Source organism: Anolis carolinensis, chromosome 4, assembly GCF_035594765.1.
Source record: "Anolis carolinensis isolate JA03-04 chromosome 4, rAnoCar3.1.pri, whole genome shotgun sequence".
Taxonomy (NCBI): Eukaryota; Metazoa; Chordata; class Lepidosauria; order Squamata; family Dactyloidae; genus Anolis; species Anolis carolinensis.
In genome coordinates this window covers 97,932,504-97,957,077 of record NC_085844.1, presented here as the reverse complement: position 1 = coordinate 97,957,077, position 24,574 = coordinate 97,932,504, and the positions used below count along the sequence as shown (strand labels likewise).

Below are 24,574 nucleotides of genomic sequence, written 5' to 3'. Positions count from 1 at the left end.
ATATTCCAGTTCAAAGCAGATAATGTGGGATTTTTTTCAGGGGCCTCAGACAATTCCTTACCAGAATTATAAAATTCTGCTTTGCTTCTGACACAATTCAATACCTATTTGGTTGCATTGATTTAAGGTGCATGCTTACTAAATTTATAAACGCACACTACAATACTTCTGATGATTAACAATATTTGTGACCAGACATTGTCTATTGATTGTAATATTAATATTTTTAGGATAAAGCATGATTTTTAAATCACAGAAACAACAGTTGTTTTTCTTGTAGCCAAGATAATAATGATAATGATAATAATAATAATAATAATAATGATAAATATTTATTTATATTCCGCTTTTCTCCCACGAAGAGACCGCTTCTAACACATTAAATACAGTACAAAATAGCAGCAATTAAAACGCATATATAAACATATGAAGCAATCAATAAATACTGAACAAAAAGATACTGAAGTACACTTTTTATTTTATTTTTTGCTATTTAGGCGATCTCTCGTAGTTCGAGGATGGACTTCCATCTTGGGGGGGGGGGTGTCCGTAGATGGCTGAAGAGACCTATTCTTGATCTGCATGTTCTCCCGCAGTGAGGACATCGGTTTCCAGGTGGAAGGCGGTCCCAGTCAGGGTTGGCTTAATGCTCCTTCCTCTTGGCACGTTTCTCCCTTAAGCCCTCCATTCATGCCTCTTTGAATGCCGCAGCACTGCCTTAGAAAATATTCCCTTTAAGAATTCTTTCTTTGAGTCCAATGTAAAGTTACTTCCTTGAGATACTGAAAAAGGAAGAGAGCTTACAGCAGTATTCTTACTCTATGAGATGAGGAAAAATTATGAAGAGGAAGGTCTACATGATTCTTCATAGTGAAAATATCCCCCAAATAGATTCATTTTGGTAAATTTTGTTTATACTATACGTGTGTTCCATATGCTCTGGAGCTACTTTTTAATGCCTTAGAGATTTGGGCTGATTACTCTGATTTCAGAGACCTCATGCCTGATGTCGGCAACAGAACACTGCACTTTGTGGATTAATATATTATACATAAGCCCTTAGCGTCTCTATACTTCAAAATGAATGTTTTATTCTGCAGTCATGTCGGCAACATGAGCCACACAGAAGCAATCTTAGAATGGATATGAATACCTAACAGCAACTAGTCAGAGAAAACCAAAGGGATTGCAAATAAAGTTTGAATTCTACAGGCACTTCACTTTATGAAGCAATTGAAATATATGGCTAATTTTTCCTTCTTTATTTGGCCAGTTGTTTGATTAGCTGTTCATTTTAATGTGATGTATTCTTTATTCTCACTGCTTTGATTTTTAAAAAAAACACACATCTACAAGCACCTTCACATGGCCTGCTGTCCCAACCACGTACATATCCTTAAGATCAGCTCATCCCTGTGTTATGCCTCGCACAATTTATTCATGAGAAAATGTTTTTTTTTTGAGAATCTATCCAGTGCAGATGGAGCTGTCGGTTCATTACTTAGGCAGGCAGGATAGCATTTTTAAAAAAATAAGAATGCCTATGAAACTTTTGTCTCAATCCAAGACAATATAGTGAAACCGTCCCCCAAAGAGATAGTCTTGGATGCACTCCACAGCAGACCTTCAAGGAACATCTGATGTCACCAAAGATACTAAGCAGTTAGGCAAAATCTAACATTAATTAAAATAATGACTGCAGAATATGTTTCTTTCATGAATATCCAGCTGGTTCCAAAAACTGCTTTGCTTCCAAAGCCTGCATTATTAATGGAGGGGAAGTCATATGGTCCACAGGTGAAGCAGAGGCAATTGAAAAACAGACAGATAAATAATCCATTTTATATATTTATCTAAGTTATAATGCAATATCTCCTTGGCTTCATAGTTGATTTGGCAATTCCCCATTTAGATTAATTTATAATGGAAATGCCCAGGGGAATTTCAGGCCCCTTTTACACTACCATATAAAATCTAGATCATCTGCTTTAAACTGGATTATATGGCAGTGTAGACTCATTTAATGTGTATTATCTGCTTTAATAATCTGGATTATATAGCAGTGTAGAGGGGGCCTCAGTTATGACTGGGAGTGGGATATTAGAAGGTCCACTGCAGTAAGCTTTTGATACCATTGACCATGGTATCCTTCTGGGTCAGCTCTCCAGAATGGGTCTTGGGGATACTGCGTTTCAGAGGCTCCGCTCCTTCCTGGAGGATCATATCCAGATGGTGATGCTAGGGGACACCTGCTCTGATCCCTGGCCATTGACCTGTGGGGTCCCACAAGGTTCTTTCCCCCATACTTTTCAACATCTACATGAAACCGCTGGGTGGAGTCATTCCGAGTTTTGGAGTTGGATGCCATTTCTATGCAGATGACATAAAACTCTACTACTCTTTTTGTACTACTCTTTTCTACCAAATTCTACCAAGTGCCTGGCAGTGATGGATTGGATGAGGGTCAACAAGGTGAGACTTAATCCAGATAAAACAGAGGTCCAGTTGCAAGGCCGATCAGGAAATAGGGTGGAAACCTATTCTTGATGGGGTTACACTCCCCCTGAGGAGACAGGTTCACAGTCTGGGTGTCTCCTGGATTCATCGCTGACACTTGAAGCTCAGGTGTCGGCAGTGGCCGAGAGGGCATTCACACAGTTAAAATATGTGTGCCATCTGTGACCGTACCTCAAAAAGCCTGACTTGGCCACACCTTAGTTACATCCAGAATACACTACTGTAATGCACTCTACATGGGGCTGCCTCTGAAGATGACTCTGAAACTGCATTAAGTGCAAAGATCGGCAGCCAGATTACTAACTGGAGCGAGCTTTAGAGAGCATGCCAAGCCCCTTTTAAAGAAGCTCCACTGGCTTCTGACAAGTTTCCAGGCCTAATTCAAAGTGCAGGTAAAGCCCTATACACTTCAGGTCTAACCTATCTTCAAGACCACATTTCCTTCTATGAACCAGCAGTGAGATCTGCTCGAGAGGCCCCTCTCTCAGTACCACCACCATCTCAAGTATGGTTGATGGGGACAAGAGAGAGGGCCTTCTCGGTGGTGGCTCCCTGGTTCTGGAATACCCTCCCTAAAGAAATTAAATTAGCCCCCACTCTTCAAGCCTTTCAGGCAAGTTTAAAAATATGGCTCTTCAGACAGGCCTTTGACCTGTGTAATCTATAGCCACCTCGATGAGCCACCAATTGTGTCACTCCGCACAATGATTTGATCTGTTACTGCAGACAGGCAGCTTTATTTGCAGGTTCTACTGCATTTTAGGAAACTTTATACTTTTTACATTAGCTGGGTTTTATATGTGTTGGGTTTTATACTTGTGTCACTGTGTATATACCTATGTATTGTTGTTTATATACAGCACTTGGAGTGCTACTGTGAGCCGCCCTGAGTTTCTTCAGGGAGATGGTAGCGGGGTATAAATAAATTATTATTATTATTATTATTATTATTATTATTATTATTATTATTATTGTATGACACAGCAAACAAGACAGGCATGCTGGATTTCATATTATTATTATTATTATTATTATTATTTATGTGCTCTTTCACACACACACATATATACATACACACAGAGAGTGTAATATTCATGTCTGCACACAACAAGATAAATAAATGAAACAGTAAAAATACAAAATGAAACAAAAAAAAGTAGTTGCTTGGGAGTTAAACTATAATTTTTGGGTTCTACTATTCAAGAGCCCCTGGTGGCACATTGTGTTAAAGTGCTGAACTGCTGAACTTATGGACCAAAAGGTCCCAGGTTCAAATCCCAGGAGCAGAATGAGCAGCCGCTGTTAGCCCCAGCTCCTGCCAACCTAGCAGTTCAAAAACATACAAATGTGAGTAGATCAATAGGTACCGCTTCAGCGGGAAGGTAACGGTGCTCCATGCAGTCATGCCAGCCACATGACCTTGGAGGTGTCTTTGGACAACGCTGGCTCTTCGGCTTAGAAATGGAGATGAGCATCAACCCCCAGAGTCGGAAACAACTGGACTTAACGTCAGGGGAAACCTTTACCTTTTACTATTCAAGAAGATTTTCTTGCTCTCAAGAGCAACATTTCAAAATGACAGAGGGATCTACAAGAGAAATTAAGGCAACAAGAAAACTCAATTTTCCTCCATGAACTGAACTCTGCTTACAGAAGCTGAAACCCAAGCTTGGCAATCCTCTACTGAAATAAGGCAGTTCAAAATAAATATTGAAACCCAAAGTACAGTGTTTCCTCACTTATCACTGAAGTTAGGTTCCAGGACCACCCGCAATAAGTGAAAATCCGCAAATTAGGGACACTATATTTATTTTAATATTTATACATTATTTTAGTAGTTATACACTATTTTAAGTCTTTATCAACCAATAGTGTGCTGATAAATGACCTCCTTCTCCTCCTGTTGACGCTTGGGCTCCTTTTCTCTTCCTTCGGCTTCTCCTTCCTCCCTTCCTTGTAATTTTTATTATTTATAATAGTCTTTTAGAGTTTATTGAAAAACGGTGAACAGCGAATCCACGAAAAGTGAACCGCGAAGTAGTGAGGGAACACTGTATTGTGCTTCCTTTGGCCCTTAGTTTTCCCCTTTTTAAGTAGATTTTTTTAAAAAAACTTTCCTTCTGATAACAAACATCATGAAGCTCCTTGCTGTCTTTGTTCAAGAAGAGTGCTTGTAGCATTCCTGTTCGTTTCAATGTCCTTCTGACATAGTTCAGCATGTCCTCCTGAATGGGACCATATTGGCAGTGAGTTCTCCTGTTCCTTTTTTCATGCTCAGCCCCTTCAGCATTTTGGAACCTTATCTTCACCTTATCTTCACCTGGACTGCTGCCAAGAGAAGCCCTTATGCAGAACGCTGCTCTGAAGAAACAAAATCCCCTGTCAAGTGTGGGGTATCATTTCCAGACATGCTCGAGTCTGTCCATCCGCCAACTGCCCTTGCCTACATCTGCTACAGCCCCATCTGGGAAATTAGAAGACTGAAAACATGATGCTGAAATAGTGAGAAATCTGCAATATATGTCATATCGGCTACCGTCATAAAATGAAACAAGCAGAAATAGCCCTGTGAGTAATTAATTCTGAAGAAAGTAAATACTTGATTACTGTCTGAGAAGACAGAAGGGTTGGTGCTTTCCTTAAATTGCATCCAGCTTCTTAAAGTACAAAATTAATTGAAGCATAAATAGATCTAAGCACTTTCAGTATCATGAATAGCCCACAACAGAGTAGTCTGCCAAATCCAAATGTCTCTGTAAACTACACCTTTGTTTTGTTTGCAGTGTGTCCTATTTAAGAGCTGAAACAGATGCCATTTCACTGTGTTCCACTTACATAGTCTGACAATGAGCTATTGTTTTCCAATAAGTATCTTGGACCCTGGTTCAGAAAACTAGCCGAATATACAAGAAACTAAAACAAGACCCAACTAGCAAAATCACCAGAAAAACTAACACTCTGATCAAGAACTCCTCCATTAACTTCGACATATGCCAACAGCTGTGCAAATCAGAAGCCCTCCCACCCAGGCTTTATGGACTCCCAAAAATCCACAAGGACGCCATCCCACTCAGACCTATTGTGAGTGCCACTGGATCGCCGACTTACAACCTGGCAAAAATTCTGGCTACACAGCTACAAACCCATATTGGGCTCACTGCGCACTATATCAAGGACTCAACACACTTCATAGAAAAGATCAGCAACCTCAAGTTAAACACCAAGGACATCCTGATCAGCTTCGATGTGGTGTCCCTATTTACTAAGGTCCCGGTAGCTGACACCCTCACACTAATCAAACAAAACTTCCCAGAAGACATCACAGCCCTGTTTCACCATTGTCTCACCACTAGTTACTTTCAGTGGGACAATGGATACTATGAACAGAAAGAGGGAGTGGCCATCAGGAGCCCTCTCAGCCCAGTAGTAGCAAATTTCTATATGGAATACTTTGAAAAACAGGCCCTAGAAACAGTGCCAAAATAGCCAACTGTATGGTTCAGATATGTTGATGACACCTTTACCATTTGGAGCCATGGGGAAGAGGAACTCAGCATCCACCCAAACATCCAATTCACCATGGAAAAGGGAAAGGAAGGAAAACTGCCATTTCTAGATGTTCTGGTCATCTGCAAACCCAATCAACAATTGGGCCACAGTTTACAGAAAACCTACACACACAGATAGATACCTTCATAAAAACTCCAACTATCACCCAAGAAAAAAAGAAGCACAATCAAAGCCCTGATAGACCATGCACAAAGAATCTGCGAACCTCACCTCCTCCAAGGTGAACTAAACCACCTAAACTGGGCTCTACAGGCAATGGATACTCCACCATGGACATCAGAAGAGCTGTAAGGCCAAGACCAAGCCAGGAGAGTAAAAACAAAGATCCACCCAGAGGAAAGGTGTTCTTACCATACATCAAGGAAACCACTGACCACATAGGAAAACTGATGAAGAAACACAACCTACAAACCCACAAAGAAAATCCAACAAATGCTACGGTCAGCTAAGGACAAGAGGGATCCTCTCACCTCTGCGGGAGTCTACCGTATACCATGCAGCTGTGGCCAAGTCTACATAGGGACCACCAAATGCAGCACCCAAACACGAGTCAAAGAACATGAAAGGCACTGCAGACTAACTCAACTAGAGAAATCAGCCATAGCAGAGCACCTGATGAACCAACCTGGACACAGTATATTATCTGAGAACACAGAAATGCTTGACCACTCCAACAACTATCATGTCAGACTACACAGAGAAGCCATTGAAATACACAAGCATGTGGACAACTTCAACAGAAAGGAGGAAACCATGAAAATGAACAAAATCTGGCTATCAGTATTAAAAAACTCAAAGATCAGAACAGTAAATAAGAAGCAACACTCTGAGACATGGGAACTAGGGGCAGCTAACAAAGGATGCCCCCAGGCAGAAAGTAGCCAATAGATGAAGCCATTCAATGCAAATTAGGGTGTTTAACTGCAACATTCACGCTGGCCTCCAACTGACAAGAGTTCTTCCCTCACCCTGGACTTCCCACAGATATATATAAACCTTCCTTGTTGAGTTTCTCCATAGCTCACAACCTCTGAAGATGCCTGCCATAGATGTGGGCGAAATGTCAGGAGAGAATACTTCTAGAACATGGCTATACAGCCCAGAAAACATACAACAACCGCAACTAGCCGAACCTCTGGTGCCAATGGGAGGCAACTATAGGCCCTGTGACAAAAGATCTAAATGATCAAGATAATGATGTGGGAGAAGATAGTTTTTAAGAAGTCTAGACCAAACCCACTTAGGATTTTGCTCCTTATGATCACCATTTTGAATTGGGTCTGCAAATCCCAGAGCATTGAACCATAGTAGTTAAAGTGGTGTCAACTTGCATTTATTCTGCAGCATTGATGAACGTTCAAAAACTTGTTTATTTGTGTAACCTAGAGTTGCCATAGTTTGAAAAGCAAAAAGGAAGTCACGCTGACCAACTTCAAGACACAAATCATCATCACAGCTTTCACTTTAAATACCGTATAGACTCCAGAGTAGAGCAAACATTTGTATTACTTCTGAAGATCATGTCTTATGATTAAGTTTTGACGGAGCCAGGGTTGTATAGTGATTTGAATATTGGACTATGACTCTGGCAACCATGGTTTTAATCCCTGCTTGGCCATGGAAAACCATTGGGGCCCCTTCTACACTGCCATATAATCCAGATTATTAAAGTAGATCGTCCACATTCTCTGCTTTGAACTGGTTTATATGAGTCTACACTACTATATAATCCAGTTCAAAGCAGATAATCTGGATTTTATATGGCAGTGTAGAAGGGGCCTCTGTTTCCCAATATTGCCTCTTATGTGGGACATGATGGGACTAAAGGTCCATGTTCCCTGTCAAGATATGAATTTCTTACTGGGGATTTATATGCCGCTGAACTGATTTGGAATTGAACTACAATGCATCTCCAACACCTGTCAATATGGGTAGTGAGATCATTGGCATGGGAATATACAGAGAAAATTGACACTTTCTGTCTATCACTTGCCTTTTGTTTACCAGCATATGTAGGAGCCTCCGATGGCCTAGGGGATAAAAGCCTTGTGACTGGAAGATTGGGTTGCTGACCTGAAGGCTGCCAGGTTCGAATCCCACCCGGGGAGAGCGCGGATGAGCTCCCTCTATCAGCTCCAGCTCCATGCGGGGACATGAGAGAAGCCTCCCACAAGGATGGTAAAACATCAAAACATCCGGGCGTCCCCTGGGCAATGTCCTTGCAGACGGCCAATTTTCTCACTCCAGAAGCAATTCCGGTTGCTCCTGACACGAAAAAAAAAACAAACAGCATATGTACTTGCCTTTCTCTCTTGCCTAGGTGTCACTGGGACTGCTGCCCATCTACTTTCTCCCTTCTTCAGCTCAAGCCTCCTCTATTTAATGATTAGTCTTTTATAATGTGTCGATTTATTTCCTGAAGAGTATGTCTTCTTTGGTTTGCAATTTTCTTAGCTCTATGTACTTGAAGCAGTGGGAGGAGCTGCAGACCATGTGACCATTTAAAAGGATGACAGTTGAGGCTTGAGTCTATTTGAATACAGAGGTCAGTGTTAGGAGTTAGAAGACAGCTGAGGCTTAGGTCTGTTTGAGTACAGAAGCCAATGTTAGGAGTTAGAAGACAGTTGAGACTTAAGTCTGAGTACAGAAGCCAGTGTTAGGAGTTAGAAGACAGTTGAGGCTTGAGTCTCTTGGAAGTAGATTGTTATGAAAGACTATAAATTAAAGATACAAACTAAAACTTCTTAAAGCTTAACATGACAAGAAATTTACCTGCACATTTAAATACATGAAGTTATGAGTAAAACAAACATGTTATTTTAAAGATGTCTACTTGAATCTGGAGCCCTGGTGGCGAAGTGCGTTAAAGCACTGAGCTGAAGACCGAAAGGTCCCAGGTTCAAACCTCGGGAGTGGCGTGAGCAGCCGCTGTTAGCTCCAGCTCCTGCCAACCTAGCAGTTTGAAAACATGCCAATGTGAGTAGATCAATAGGTACTGCTCCGGCGGGAAGGTAATGGTGCTCCATGCAGTCATGCCGGCCACATGACCTTGGAGGTGTCTATGGACAACGCCGGCTCTTCGGCTTAGAAATGGAGATGAGCACCAACCCCCAGAGTCAGACATGACTAGAATCATAGAATCATAGAATAGTAGAGTTGGAAGAGACCTCATGGGCCATCCAGTCCAACCCCCTGCTAAGAAGCAGGAAATCGCATTCAAAGCACCCCCGACAGATGGCCATCCAGCCTCTGCTTAAAAGCCTCCAAAGAAGGAGCCTCCACCACGGCCCGGGGGAGAGAGTTCCACTGTCGAACAGCCCTCACAGTGAGGAAGTTCTTCCTGACGTTCAGGTGGAATCTCCTTTCCTGTAGTTTGAAGCCATTGTTCCGTGTCCTAGTCTGCAGGGCAGCAGAAAACAAGCTTGCTCCCTCCTCCCTATGACTTCCCTTCACGTATTTATACATGGCTATCATGTCTCCTCTCAGCCTTCTCTTCTGCAGGCTAAACATGCCCAGCTCTTTAAGCCGCTCCTCATAGGGCTTGTTCTCCAGACTTAACGTCAGGGGAAACCTTTACCTTTTACTTGAATTTTTGTCTGATTGAGTGTCGAACAGAAACAAGGTATTTATGTGCCCAGTGATCTTCCATTACCCAATAAACTAAAGGAACACTCCTCAAACTCTGCTACCCAATAGGTTATGATCCTAACAGATCATAAACCCCATTAGGTTGTGATCCTAACAGGTCATAATCCAATAGTCCAATAAGAGAGGGCCTTCCTCACAATGTCTCCGTGGCAACATGACACTCTTTGGCTGGATGTACACTGCTCAGTATCCCAGGATCTGATCCCAGATTATCTGGCAGTGTAGACTCAGATAATCCAATACAAAGAGATACAGTAGAGTCTCAGTTATCCAAGCTTCTGGATTATCCAAGCCATTTTTGTAGTCTATGTTTTCAATATATCGTGATATTTTGGTGCTAAATTCATAAATACAGTAATTACAACATAACATTACTGTGTATTGAACTACTTTTTCTGTCAAATTTATTGTATAACATGTTTTGGTGCTTAATTTGTAAAATCATAACCTAATTTGATGTTTAATAGGCTTTTCCTTAATCCCTTCTTATTATCCAACATACTCGCTTATCCAAGCTTCTGCCGGCCCGTTGAGCTTGGATAAGTGAGACTGTGCTGTAATCTGAGATCAGATCCTGGGATACAGGGCAGAATAAATGCAATTCTTGTGGCAAGTCTTTGTGATAAAAACATACGTACATGTACTTTAACACACATATGTGTGTGTGCCACCTTTCTCTCAGAATGGGATTCATGGCAGCTTGCAGATACACAGGGTTAAAAGCTGATATACAGTATATATATGTACACACACACATATATAATCTCCACAGATATACATATACATATATATCTTTCAACATCTTATTTCAAATCACATGCAATCAACAATCAAAACCACATTTCCCCGTTTAATTAGTGTAATGCAATAAAATGAATACATGTAGAAGGATATGTGATGCAATAGAATGTTTGCAATTTAGTTGATGCAACATGAATGTGCAACTTGGATTGCAAGACTATTCAGAGAGAGAAGGCATGCATTTACCTTAGCTATTTGAAGGCTTTGTGTGAAAAGTGGGGAGCCAGACAGAACAAGGATACTGACCTAATACCGAGTTGACTTCAAACAAAACTATGGACGATAGCATGAACATTAAACAAGGACTGGTCTGATGCAAAGCCCCTTGGCTTCACCTGCAACGCCGCACTCCGCCGACAGAGGCCGCACTCTTCCCGCAATAATAGCCTTTCTGGAAAAGTTGGACAGTCTCGCGAGATTTTGCTCCGCCTCCTGGAACGAGGAAACGAGGGCATAGAAACAAGGCCAGTGTTTTGCCAGGAGTAGAAATGGCGCGAGAGGCCGTGAACCTGCCCTTACCCATCATGGCGGTGGAAACAGGGCCCGCGTTTCCCTCTGCGGTGTGTTTCGGAGCCCCAGTAAGTGTCATTCACTTTTTATCATTGTGTTTTAACCGCCTTTTAAAACTGCCTTGAGTTTATAAAACGCATAAACGCATGATTATGTTTTGTACATGATTTTAACTTACATTGGGAGCCATCTTGTGTCCCATTTTGACACAACATTGCCATATAAAATCCAGATTATTTTCTTAGAACCGGATTATATGGCAGTGTAGACGCATATAATCCGGTTCGAGGACATAATGTGGATTATTTGATTTTATAATTTGGACTAGATGGCAGTATAGAAGGGCCAGAGACATGATATGCAAATTGAGGCTCCCTTACTCCAGCTGCACTGTCGAATTAATGCAGTTTGACACCGCTTTAACTGCCATGCCTCAATGCTGTGGAATCATTGCTGTGGCACCAGTACTCATTGGCCCCTTCTACACTGCCATATAATTCAAATTATCAAAGATAATCCACATTATCTGCCTGGAACTAGATTATATGAGTCAACACTGCCATATAATCCAGTTCAAAGATAATTTGGATTTTATATGGCAGTGAAGAAGGGGCCTTTGGCAGAGGAGATCTTGCAATATCGCAACTCCCATAATTTCATAGGTAGCAATGAGCCATTGCAATCCAAGTGGTGTCAAAGTGCATTAATCCTATAGTGTAGATGCATCCTGACTGGGGATTCAAACCCTATCCTCCAGAATCATAAGCTAGATCTACACTGCTATACAATCTAGATGTTCAAGGCAGATAATCCACATTATCTCCTTTAAACTGGATTATATGAGTCTACACTGCCATATAATCCAATTCAAAGCAGATAATCTGGATTTTATATGGCAGTGTAGGTCCAGCTGGAGTCCAACCTGCAAACCGCTACACCCCACACAAGCTTTTAATATGTACCATCTATGTCTTTTTGAAAAGCATTAAATCACCAAATTCAAGTAAAACATCAAAAGAAATAAATATTCCACACATTATATATTAAAACTATAATATCCACTGAACATATTTTATGTTTACAGGTTTTCAAGTATGAACCCCAACCTGTTAGGACTTGAAAGCCAGTTTAAATAAAAGGGCTTTTGCCTGATCATGAACCAAACAAGGGCCCTTCCACACAGCCATATAACCCAGAATATCAAGACAGAAACTCCCACAATATCTGCTTTCAATTGGGTTATCTGAGTCCACACTGCCATATATTACAGTTCAAAGCAGATAATGTGGGATTTTATACAGCTGTGTGGAAAAGGCCAAACAGATGCCCCATCTACATTGCCATATAATCCAGATTATCAGGTTTGAACTGGCACTGGATATACACTGCCCTATATCCCAGGATCTGATCCTAGATTATCTGCTTATCCCCAATTATCTGGCAGTGTAGGCTCATATAATTCAGTTCAAAGCAGATAATCTGGGATCGGATCTTGGGATATAAGGACAGTGTATAAGGAGCCTGGGTTATATGACAGTGTTTATTCATACAATCCAGTTTAAAGCAGATAATCTGGATCCAGAAACTGAATTATATGGCAGTGTAGATGGGGCCCGAGCCTTGCTTAGAAGGGAGTTCTATATGGTCTCAGAGCAACCACCAAGAAGGCCTTCTCCCATTTCCTTCCTAAAAGAAAAACTCCAGTAGTTACACTCACCTTATTTGATTCCCTCAATGATAGTTTATTTTGAAATTTGAGGGAAGAAAAGGTTAATTCCTTGAGAGTTCGACATCCAGAAGATGGTATAAGGTGATGGGAGATCTTGCAAGGTGTAAAAGAAATACAGAGCAGAGAGGAAAAGAGACCAGAGGATGCTTCTGGGGGATGCATGCCTTGTATCAAACCTATAAACTGCCTTGTCCTTTTCTCTCCAGTGTCAGAAAGTATCGTGTCCCTATGATCCTAACCACCAAATGCCTGCGTCTTCCCTAGAGAAGCATATGATATCCTGCAGGCTGAGGAAACTGGAGTACTCCAAAGAAGAGGAGGTGATATACTTACATAGTATTCTTTCCTCTTTCGGTTTTCTTTTGAAAGTAAAAGTGGGTTCATAGTTGTAAAGACTTCGAAGTGGGCTTCCAGATAGATTGGCCTAAACAGGTTGAGGGACATAGTTTTCTTTAAAAGACTCAATTTTTTTTTTAAAAAAGAAACAGTCTACAAAATTAGGTTGCTGTGTGTTTTCCGGGTTGTATGGCCATGTTCCAGAAGAATTCTTTCTTGATGTTGCGCCCACATCTATGGCAGGCATCGTCAGAAGTTGTGAGGTGCTTTGGAACCTCACAACCTCTGAGGATGTCTGCCATAGATGTGGGCTAAACGTCAGGAGAGAATGCTTCTGGAACATGGCCATACAGCCCTGAAAACTCACAGCATCCCAGTGATTCTAGCCATGAAAGCCTTCGGCAACACAATCTACAAAATTGTTGGAGTTGCAACAAGGAACTGGAACTTGTATACATTTATGATGGGAATGTAAAAAAAAAGTATTTGTTAAAATTAATAACATGCTATTAATCTACCAAAATAAAATCCAAATATAGCACTTCTATTACATTTTGGAGATATAAGATTAAAATGGCAAAAGAAAGAATTAATTTTCATTATTGCTTTAAGATTAGTTATAGCCAAAGAAATGGAAAGAAAATTATGAATACGAAACTGATGATTGGTACAAAGAGTTGTGGAACATCGCAATAAATGGTAAATTGACTTGTGAAACAATATGCAAAAAGGATTGACGAAAAGAAATGATTTTGAGGCAATATGGGGCAAATTCTTAGAATACAGTAGAGTCTCACTTATCCAACATAAATGGGCAGGCAGAACATTGGATAAGCGGAAATGTTGGATAATAAGGAGGGATTAAGGAAAAGCCTATTAAAGGTCAAATTACATTATTTTACAAATTAAACACCAAAAACATCATGTTTTACAACAAATCGACAGAAAAGGCAGTCCAAAACATGGTAACGTTATGTAATAATTACTGCATTTATGAATTTAGCACCAAAACATTGCAATATATTGAAAACATTGACTAAAAAAAATTGGCTACTAACAAATTGACTACAAATAAAGAGAGAATTGTATAAAATAAACTTATAGTAGCAACATTGTAGGAAATTAAATCCATAAAAAGTTCAATCCTTGCTGCCTAGAGAAACAGCTGTGGATAGGGGAGGGAGGCAAACTGCATTGGATAATCCATAAGCAGCAGCTGAAAACCTGGCTGTGGGACCAAACTTTTGGTCCATCCTAAGATATGAGTTGATATGACCTGATGAAATCTGTAAATTAATATTAAGTCGAACACGGATTTGCTCTGACTTTGGCTCTAAATTTCCCCTGTTGTAATAGTCACATGGTTTAATTTGATTTGGATACCGGCTTTTATTTGTGTTTTATGTTTGGTTTTTACTACATGTTGTGTTATATGTGGCATTTAATTCTGCCATTATGTAAGACCGCTCTGGGTCCCCCGGGGGAGAAGAGCGATATATAAAGTAAATAATTAAAATAATAACAGTTGGATAAGCGAATGTAGGATAATGTATATATTTGTCAAAGAAAAAGGAATAAACCAAATCAACAGAGGGTTGCTGTGAGTTTTCTGTGCTGTATGGACATTTCTGTGCTGAATGTCATTATTCTTTCCTGACATTTTGACTATAGGCATCTTCAGAGGTTGTGAGGTATGTTGGCAATTAGTCAGGTGGGGATTATATATTTGTGGAATATTCAAGGTGGGAGAAAAAAAAATCTTGTCTGTTTGAGGCAGGTGTGAATGTTTCAATTGGCCAGCTTGAATAGCCTTTCAGCTTCAAGGTCTGGCTGGTTACTGCCTGGAGGAATCTTTTGTTGGGAGGTGTTAGCTGGCCCTGATTGTTTCTTGTTTGGAATTCCGCTGTCTTCTGAGTGGTGTTCTCCTACCCTGAACCTTCCACAGATCTATAAACCCCACTTGACTAGTTTCCAACATACCTTACAACCTCTGAGGATGTGTGCCACAGATGCAGGCGAAATGTCAGTAAAAAATGCTTCTGGAACATGACCATATAGCTCAGAAAAATCACAGCAACTCATTGATTCCAGCCATGAAAGCCTTCGACAACTCATCAAATAACATACGTTAGCATTTTGAAGAAGAACTCAATATAAGAATTATTAATATTAAGGATGAATAGGGGCCCTTCCACACAGCCCTATATCCCAGAATATCAAGGCAAAAAATCTCACATTATCTGAGTGTGGACTCAGATAATTCAGTTCAAATCAGATATTGTGGGATTTTCTGCCTTGATATTCTGGGATATAGGGCTGTGTGGAAGGGCCCTAAATGTCCCATGGGTGGTGGTGCACATAGAAATTGCATGTATAAAAATATGATTATTTAACTGATTTATGGTATGTTCTGTGTTAATGTTAGTTGTATGTGAATTGTATAATTTATTTATTATGAATAAATTATAAAATTAATTTTAAAAGCCAAATTGCAGCGTGTCTGCAAAATATTATTTAATACTAAATCTTTTTTTTCTTTTTTTCTTCTTTTTTAATTTTTATTGAAAGTTTTATACACAATTTAATAAAATGAGAAATGGGAGAAAGAAAGGAAAAAAAAAGAGGGGAAAGGGGGATGGGGGGGGGAGTTTGTCAGTCTTCCATCCTCGTCACTTCGGAGTAACTTGCTATTGTTTCGATTCTTCCTATAAATATTATTTAATACTAAATCTGAAAGGAGGTAAGCATCCATAAAACACTGATAGAAAAGCTGACTTGTTATAGAAAACTAACAGGAAGAACTACTATCTAGCTTCTCAGGCTATTTGTTACAAATGATATCCTGGTAGTTACTAGGCTACATGTTGTGGAAATATGGTTTACTGCAGTGAAACTTTGCTAGTCCAGAAACTAGCAAAGCAACACTAGGGACCAGGATGCCTCTTATGGTGATCTTACATAGTTTAGTTAGATTCTCCCACTCCCTGACCATGGTAGTGTATTTGTTTCTGAATATGTGAATATGCATATAACAATTGAAGAGCATTGATATCCACTTCCTGCCTTACATAGGGCCCTTCCACACAGCCATTTAACTCAGAATACCAAGGCAGAAAATCTGACAATATCTGCTTTGAACTGGGTTATTTTAGTCCACACTGCTATATATTCCAGTTTAAAGCAGAAAATGAGAAATTTTATTTAACTGTGTGGAAGGGGCCTCAAAAATGTCATTTTATCCAATACCTTTACAAGCCCTCCCTGAAGCTATCACCTAATGCTGTACAACTTTATTAGAAGTACATTCCTCTTTGGAGTTTACTTCTAATTAAGTGTGTATAACATTGCAGCAAGGTACATACTTTCTAAATGCAGAGAAGTAGCTAAGAATACAAAGGGCATGTTGAATATATGATAAAAAGTGAGGGATGATGACCATACTTTATATAAAACTAAAAACGTTCTAGCTGAAAATAAAGATATGATTATCAATTGCAGAAGTCACCTTCTTGCTATGCAGTTCTTCATTTATTCATTCATTCTATAAATAAATATCAGTGAAAATGATTTCAGCATTAACATAGCAGCACTTCTACAGATTTGAGGATAGGCAGATATTTGATAACTGCTAAAATTTTAGTGACGTATTTTAATAGAAGCTGTGATGGCTCCATTTCATGCAGTCCTCCAGATACTGTTGGCTATCAAATTGCAACAGTCCTAGCCAGTATAGCCAGTTCAGAGTGAATACTGGGAATTGCAGTTCAAAAACATCTGAAGGTCATGATTCTTCCCTTTGCATTAGCACCGAAATAAGAGACACAGGGCTGCTGTTGGAGTAACTCAAGTCAATAATCATGATAATTACACAGTGACTTCTCTGTTTACATATTTTATCTTCCAGAATGAAATGTATGATTCTACTTTTTTCTATGAAAAAGCTAAAATCCCTAAAGTTCTAATGGGTGAGTATGGATGTAATAATATATACTGGTTATAGCAATAATAAGGCATCAGATTCTCATTGTATTTGTTTGGCTGAATGAAAGAAAAATGCACTTCTTCTCTGATTCTGCACATTTCTGTTCCCATTCTTTAAAATTGTTGAAGGTTAGTTTAACAGGCTTTATTTGTGCTAATAATCTGGCTATAAACTGGAAACTGTGCTGACAATTGAAAGTAAATAAAATAAAATGCCAAATAAAACTTCTTTAGTCTTTGGTTTGCCAGGACACTTTGTTGTGTTGTTTAAATAGTTCAACATACAGTACTATCAATTCTGTTAAATATCTGATCTCTGAGTGAAAATAGTTTTTAAAGCAATAACATACAGCCTTTCCTCTATTCCCAAAGAACTGCTTGTCTGTGTACTTCTCAGACTTAAAGTTAAATACTGTCTTTAGACTTCAGAGAGAGTTTAAATACATTAACTGCTCTAATATGTTCTTTTATTTCAACGCAGACAAGAATTTGCAGTTTGAAATTATTAAACAAGCTGCTACCAAAGGGTGTGGAAGTTATTTCCCAGGTAAGTGGCGATTAAGAAAAGTTGTCAAAGAATTTATATTGGAAAAGAAACTGTGCTGAGTCTGAGAAGGTTGTGAAAACCCATATGTGGTTTTTCCCAGCCCCTCTGTGCTCTTTGAAGGAAAGGGAAGATTCAAACACGATGAAATGAATAACACAGTATAGTATCACACATCTGGGGAATAATTGATGCAAGATTTCCTTAGGACATTCTGGCCAAGTTCTTGGATACTATGAGTTTTTTCTTGTCCAATAGTATTTGTCCATTTACTTCTTTCTTATGCTTGCTTTCTGTGACTAGGTATTAGAACTAATTAAGGATATTAAGGATACTGCACCCAGTATCCTTAATAAACAAATCAACTGAGGAGGAGATTTCCTGATCATATAGCAGTGAGTTGGACTGGGGACAAAAGCAATTCATTAAAACATGCAGAGTGACCTTGGGTTCAGGATGCATTGAGTGGTGGAGATGATGATGATGATGATGATGATGATGATGATGATGATGATGATGATGATAATAACACCATGTAACAAAGTTTGAAAATTTTTCTGTTCCTGGTTTTAAAGTGTTATTTCCTGTTTACTTGTGCGGTAGTTACTTTGAAAGTAGTTGTTTTATTCCAGAAACTTTGTTTTTGTTTTTGGTTCTTCTATTATCTGAAACCCAAACATTTGTAATTTTCCTTAATGAAAATATGCACTTTTCAGTTTTTGCAATTTAATAAACTTGTTCATGTTTTATGATAGAACCAATTAGGAAATGACATTTAGAACCCAGGGACAAAAATTTTGTTACATAGTGTAATAATAAATGTACTCTACCTGTCTCTCCTTGCGGTTTGAGTCAGGGTACAGCACCATTAAAACAAAGATATTAAAACACTATTAAAATACAAGGTGCACATAGTTTAAATGCAGAATAAGACAGTAGCTTAACTTGTGGGGTGAATATGTAGCTCTGTCTTCCATCCCACCTGACTTTTAGCATTAAAATCTGAGCTTTTGTTAAAAGGTTGAGAAGTTAAAAGTTGAGAGGTTGAGCCCCTCACACTCTTCTTGTCTCTGAGGCTCAGAGCACTTGTTTGTTTTTATTGTAATAATAAAATCAGCTTGTTTACACACCATAGGTGCTTATTCCTCTCTGCCTGTCGAAGTTCCAGAAAACCACAAGCGCTACATCTGTGATCTGACCCAGGCTGACCGCCTTGCAATTTACGACTATGTTCTTGCTGAGACAAAGAACCAGAGGTCAAGATCCCAGCTGGCAGAAAATGACAGTGATCTCTTCGTAGATTTGGCAGCAAAAATCAACCAAGGTCTGGGGGAAAATGTTACAGCTGCACTCTGTGTGATGCCAGGAAACTGTAAAACCTGTGAAACAGGATTTCAAACCATCTTGTTGATGTCTTTTTTTTTCTTTTGAATTAAACCTCTGTTCCCCTCCGCCATCCTGTCATCTTTCTAGCAATGACTATATAACACTGGCAAAAAGGCTGAAAATTCTGTATTCATATTTACTTTTTGTTTAATGCCATTTCAGTTAGACCAGGCATGGGAAAACTTCGGCCTTCTGGGTGTTTTGGACTTCAGCCACCACAATTCTTAACAGCCTACTGTTAGGAATTCGTTTTCCCATGCCCGAGTTAGACACTTGCCCAATCATCCACAGAAAGTAAAAATTCCATATAGGTAATTAAAAAGCTCTCAACAGAAATAGCAAATGTAGCAGGCACAGTATTTTGCTGAGTCCTACCCTGAATGATCCCCTCTGATGCTAACTGTGTCATTGAGACTGGAACTGTGCTATGGCATCATGCAACTTGTATGGTAATAACTGAAATAAATATGTCTCCAAAAGAATTAAGTATCTCTTTTCCATGTAGATGACGGTCAGAAAGGTCCCAAGTCCCACCTTGAAATTCTCGCAGAGATGCGTGACTACAAAAGGCGGCGGCAGTCCTACAGAGCTAAAAATGTGCACATAACAAAGAAATCCTACACAGAGGTAAGTGCCAGGAGCAGTGGCAACTGGTAAATCATCTCTGGGTTGTTTTAGTGCAAACTTTTAAGTCTGAGATACTTCAGGAATCAAGATTTTTCAGTGGAGACCCAGGGGAACATATAAAAGCTTCTGGAGTATCTACTTCTAGCTGCAGTTATCAGCTCTAACCCTTCCTGGACTGAGTAATTCTGGCCCTCGTGATCCATTTCTTAGTTGCCTTACTATTGAATTAATGTAAAGTACGGATATAATATGAGTCTTGTCTTTCAAGATTTTTGTAAGAGACCTCCATGATTCCACTTACAAGTGTTGTTAAGGGACAGTAGTGCATGATGAGGGTTTCCCACTTTTGGCTCCCTCATTATGGGACTGCTTAACAATAATAATACAATGTAACAAAATTTGAAAAAAAAACCTTCTGTTCCTGGTCTGACAGTGTTATTTTCTTTTTGATTGTGTGGTACTTACTTTGAAAGTAATTGTTACACTCCAAAAACGTTATTTTTGTGGCTGCCATAAACTATATTGAATTGGTTGAGACTCTATGAAATATTCATTGAAAAACTATAACAAAATAAGCTGCAGGATGTACCACAGAAATAAAGTTTTTGCAGTTTAATAAATTTTTTTCCATGTTTTTATGGTAGATCCAGTTAGATAATGACATTTATAACCCAGGAACGAAAATTGTGTTACATAGCATAATAGTAGTAGTAATAAATTTATTGCCCGCCTCTTCCCAACTGCTTTCAATTGGAGGTGCAGGGAGCACCCTACCAACTCGATCTGATTAACTTTCTAAGTTTTAAACTCATTTAAAAATATGCTTTTTACAAATAAAAGCAAAACCCAACACCAATAAAATAAATCCAAAACTCAGAAATAATCAAATCTGTTCAGCAACAAAACAATATATATTATATTGTAATACAATTTTTGTTCCTGGGTTATACATATCATTTCCTAATTGGTTCTTCACAAAAAAACATGGAAAAGGTTTATTAAACTGCAACAACTTTGTTTTTGCAGGACATCCTGCAGCACATTTTGCTTTAGTTTTTCAGTGAACATTCATAGTCTCATCTAATTCAACATAATTTGTGGAAGCCACAAAAACAACGTTTCTGGAATACTGTTTAACAACTCCTTTCAAAGTAAGTACCGCAGAATTAAACAGGAAATAACACATTCAAATCAGGAACAGAAAACTGTTCAAATTTTGTTACATAGTGAGATGATTCAAAGGTGCCCTCAATTAGTGAAAAGGTGCATCTTAAGAAACTAAACCAAGTTATTCACAATATCTACCATGTCTCCAAATATGTTTATAAATTCAACAAAATGAAATATTTTAATCTCTGCACAGGTGATCAGAGATGTAATTGGGGTGCACATGGAAGAACTGGCTACTCACTGGCAGGAGGAGAATAGGGACACAGAAGCTTGTGATGATGAAATATCCTCTTTATCAGTAAAGTCTTCAGGAAGGTAAAATATCTTAACAATACTACCAACCAAAAGTGACATAAAAGTTCATCAATAGTATCAGAGCACTGTAAAATCAAGACAAAGGCTACAATGGGACTTTGTAGAATGCAGTCATGGCTAGCTTCTTGTATAATAAATCTTCAGCTTGCTTCCAAGACACTCCTTGTGGATACCAAATCTATGAATGCTCATATCCCATTGTATATAATGGCATACTAAATCGGTGTCCTTTATATAAAATGGCAAATCATGATTTGGCTTTGCATTTATTTTAAAAACTAGCCTATCTGCCCATAGTTGTCTATGTGTTGGAGGACCACTGCCCCGTATTTCATCCCTTCTTTCTCTTTCCCTCTCCATCACCCTTCGCCTGGCAACAGCCAATCCAATGACATCATAAAGGACCACTGGATTGTCACCTAACAACAGCCTTTGTGCTTCAGACATATAGACAGACATACTTTGACTTCTCATATAGAGAGATATTTCCAAGCTGTGAAAATGGCGTGCTTGCTGTGAAGAGCAGGGAGATACATGTTTTCAATTGTGTTTGGCAATCATAATTGGCACCCCCTGAGTGCTGCTATGGGAAATGTACCAATTTTATTGCCACTTCCCCATTACACCAAGACATATGTAGTCTGTCTTATTTGGCACATATCTTTCTAGAAACTGTGAATCTGCTGCAGTGTTTAGCTTGCCCTGGTGTAGGATGAGATTCCATGCTCCAGACAAGGCAGTATTTGCTGTATGACAGAATAGATCATTAGACGTATCCAGATGTAGGTGATACTTACTAAAATGGGTCATCTTGCATGTTGCACAAATACTCAAATTATCAGAATAACTGCATTTGCTGCAAAGACAAGGAGCATTTGATTCAGTATAGTGCTAATTAAAACTTTTGAGAGACTGCTCTTTGGAAAGCAAAGTGTGGTCTTGCACTGCCTTTGAGGACCCTTGGGATCATGAGCTCCCTCTTTAGCTTGTGTACTTTCCTTCCTTTTCTGCCTTGGAGTAAGCCATAGGTATAGTTTGACCAAAATAGCAAATGTAGTGATACAAGGCACTTGCTCACAGATGGTTTGTTCCTGGAAGATTGGGAGGATAGAGAGCATGGTCCCAAGAATTTGTTCAAGATTTGTCATTACATCTGAACAATACCCAGGAATCTCAGAATGCAATTCCTTCTATAATTGCTGTAAATTTCCTGGTTTTGTAATTGTTAAACATTTTATTAGCAATTGGAATGTATCCCTTTCATTACAAAAATCATACTTTTTTATTCATGACCTCTTTTCAGTGAGAAACACAAACATGACCTTCTTGTTCAGCAAGGGTTCTTCTCCCTGCCACCACCATAAGCCCATATGATGATATTATTGTTTATGTTAAGATAAGAAAAAGCATTTCTGATCATTCTTAAGGAAGACCACATGGCTACAGTAGTTTGCAGTGTGAACATTGACAACTCAGCATTTTTTCAAAAGTCTTTATTAATCACTAGCTTGCTGATCATATAATCATAGCAGCTTATTTTTCTCTAAGCTGATGAATCTGCATTTGAAGCTTTCCATTTCATTTTCCTTTAGAAAAGAAGAGCGAAGGTCTGGATCTGCTGACTCAAGACAGTCTGATGGAAGTTCTCGGGATGTTGATCACTCTAGGCATAGAAGGAATCCCAGCAGAAGTCCAGACAAAAGAAGAAGCCGAGAAAAAAGTTCCCGAAGAAAAAGAGAGAGGTAATTTCTTTGGTCTCTGATTTATGGCTTTTATGCCACCACATGAATAACTATGGCCAGGAACTTCTTATAAAGGTTCAGGTGAGCAAGCCATGGAGTGGTTGGCATTTGGAACAGCATGTGATACTAAGACATCATATCACAAGGGCGGGAAATTAGTTAGGATCTTTTTTTTTGTGTGGTGTTTTAAAAAGACAGGGAATTAAGTCACCCCCATCTTGCCTCTTCCCCTTTCTAGTTCAACCATTGCAAAGATACCAGCACACTTTTTAAAACACTTCTTTCCATGGGTTCCTTTCCTCTTAAGCCCTTACACTACAGAAGCCCTTACACTACAGAGATAGACACACTTTTTAAAATACTTCTTTCCATGGGATCCTTTCCTCTTAAGCCCTTACACTACGGAAGACACCATCCTTTCCTTTTTGAGACACCACTTTCCATGGAATCATTCCTCTGAGGCCCCTACACTAAAAGAGACAGACACACTTTTTAAAACACTTATTTCAATGGGACCCACACCGTCTTTAAACCACTAATGGAAAAAGGAGCATTAGCAGACTGCCCACATAAACATCCACACTGAAACATCACAAAGTAATCAGACAAATCCACCACTTCCCATCACAAGGAAAATGCCAATTTTAAGCCTTTCTATGTGCAGGTAAAGGATTGGAGTCAATTTGTACCCATCTTTGAAATCCTCCAGTTTCTACATACTGTTCCCAAAAGGAACCACCGGATGCAGTCATGCGTCATTTGATGGGTTCCATGGGAGTCTGTCTTTGAAGTGTGTAGAAACGGGTAGAAACAGAGGAAAACTTCCATATGATGAGATCCTAAGCTAATTTGTTGATTCAGTAATAATGTAAAGGAAAAAAAACTTTGCAACAAGGCATTTTTCTCTTTCCTTTAGTTACTTTGGTTTTAGCCTTTCAATACTTTGCGGAAGTACTACTGATCTCATAGTGGGCTCAGCTATTGTGTGTGTGTGTGTGTGTGTATATATATATATATATATATATATATATATATAGTTAGGTGTAATTTTAAAGTAATGACACTGGCTAACTGAATGTAAAATATCACTATAGAATTCTATGGAGTCGCTACATGAAGCACAGTTCATTCCCCTTTTTCAGAAGCTTAGTTGGCTGCCAGCTTATTTCTGAGCAATATTCAAAGTGCTAGTTTTGACTTATAAAGTCTATAAAGCCTAGGTATACACACATACATACATATATATATATATACACACACACACACAGTACAGTCTCGCTTATCCAACCTTCACTTATCCAACATTCTGTATTACCCCACAGAGTCTTCTTTTTAGAAGTCAGTGTTTTGTAGTCAATGTTTTCAATACATTGTGATGTTTTGGTGCTAAATTCGTAAATATAGTAATTACTACATAACGTTACCGTGTATTGAACTGCTTTTTCTGTCAACTTGTTGTAAAACATGTTTTGGTGCTTGATTTGTAAAATCATAGCGTAATTTGACATTTAATAGGCTTTTCTTAATCCTTCCTTATTATCCAACATTTTCGCTTATCCAAAGTTCTGCTGGCCCGTTTATGTTGGATAAGCGAGACTCTACTGTATATATCTCAGATGGCTGAAATGTGACCAGTTTTATTTCCCCCTAATCCATTCAGCGCTTATCTCATGGGGGTCAGAGGGGCTGCAATCTTTA

The 24,574-nt window shown here is 39.0% G+C and overlaps 1 protein-coding gene and 1 long non-coding RNA gene across 3 annotated transcripts in view; one reads left to right on the top strand and one right to left on the bottom strand.

Moving 5' to 3' along the window:
• Positions 1-313: 313 nt before the first annotated feature.
• Positions 314-10,949, bottom strand: LOC134298618 (uncharacterized). The gene is made up of 2 exons (XR_010005717.1): positions 10,723-10,949; positions 314-8,352 (listed from the first exon to the last, which is right to left on the bottom strand). It is a non-coding gene; the product is annotated as an uncharacterized LOC134298618 (long non-coding RNA).
• A 7-nt stretch (positions 10,950-10,956) lies between these two features.
• The window catches only part of snrnp48 (small nuclear ribonucleoprotein U11/U12 subunit 48), a 16,871-nt gene continuing 3,253 nt past the window's right edge, over positions 10,957-24,574 (top strand). For both annotated transcript variants that reach the window (XR_010005715.1, XM_003219809.3), the window contains exons 1-8: positions 10,957-11,114; positions 12,982-13,095; positions 17,016-17,076; positions 17,574-17,639; positions 18,772-18,960; positions 19,528-19,649; positions 21,013-21,134; positions 22,727-22,876. Coding sequence is in view for 1 of the 2 variants with exons in the window: in XM_003219809.3 (XP_003219857.2) it covers positions 11,025-11,114; positions 12,982-13,095; positions 17,016-17,076; positions 17,574-17,639; positions 18,772-18,960; positions 19,528-19,649; positions 21,013-21,134; positions 22,727-22,876 (914 nt within the window). In the remaining variant the exon portion in view is untranslated. The remainder of the gene's footprint in view (positions 11,115-12,981; positions 13,096-17,015; positions 17,077-17,573; positions 17,640-18,771; positions 18,961-19,527; positions 19,650-21,012; positions 21,135-22,726; positions 22,877-24,574) is intronic.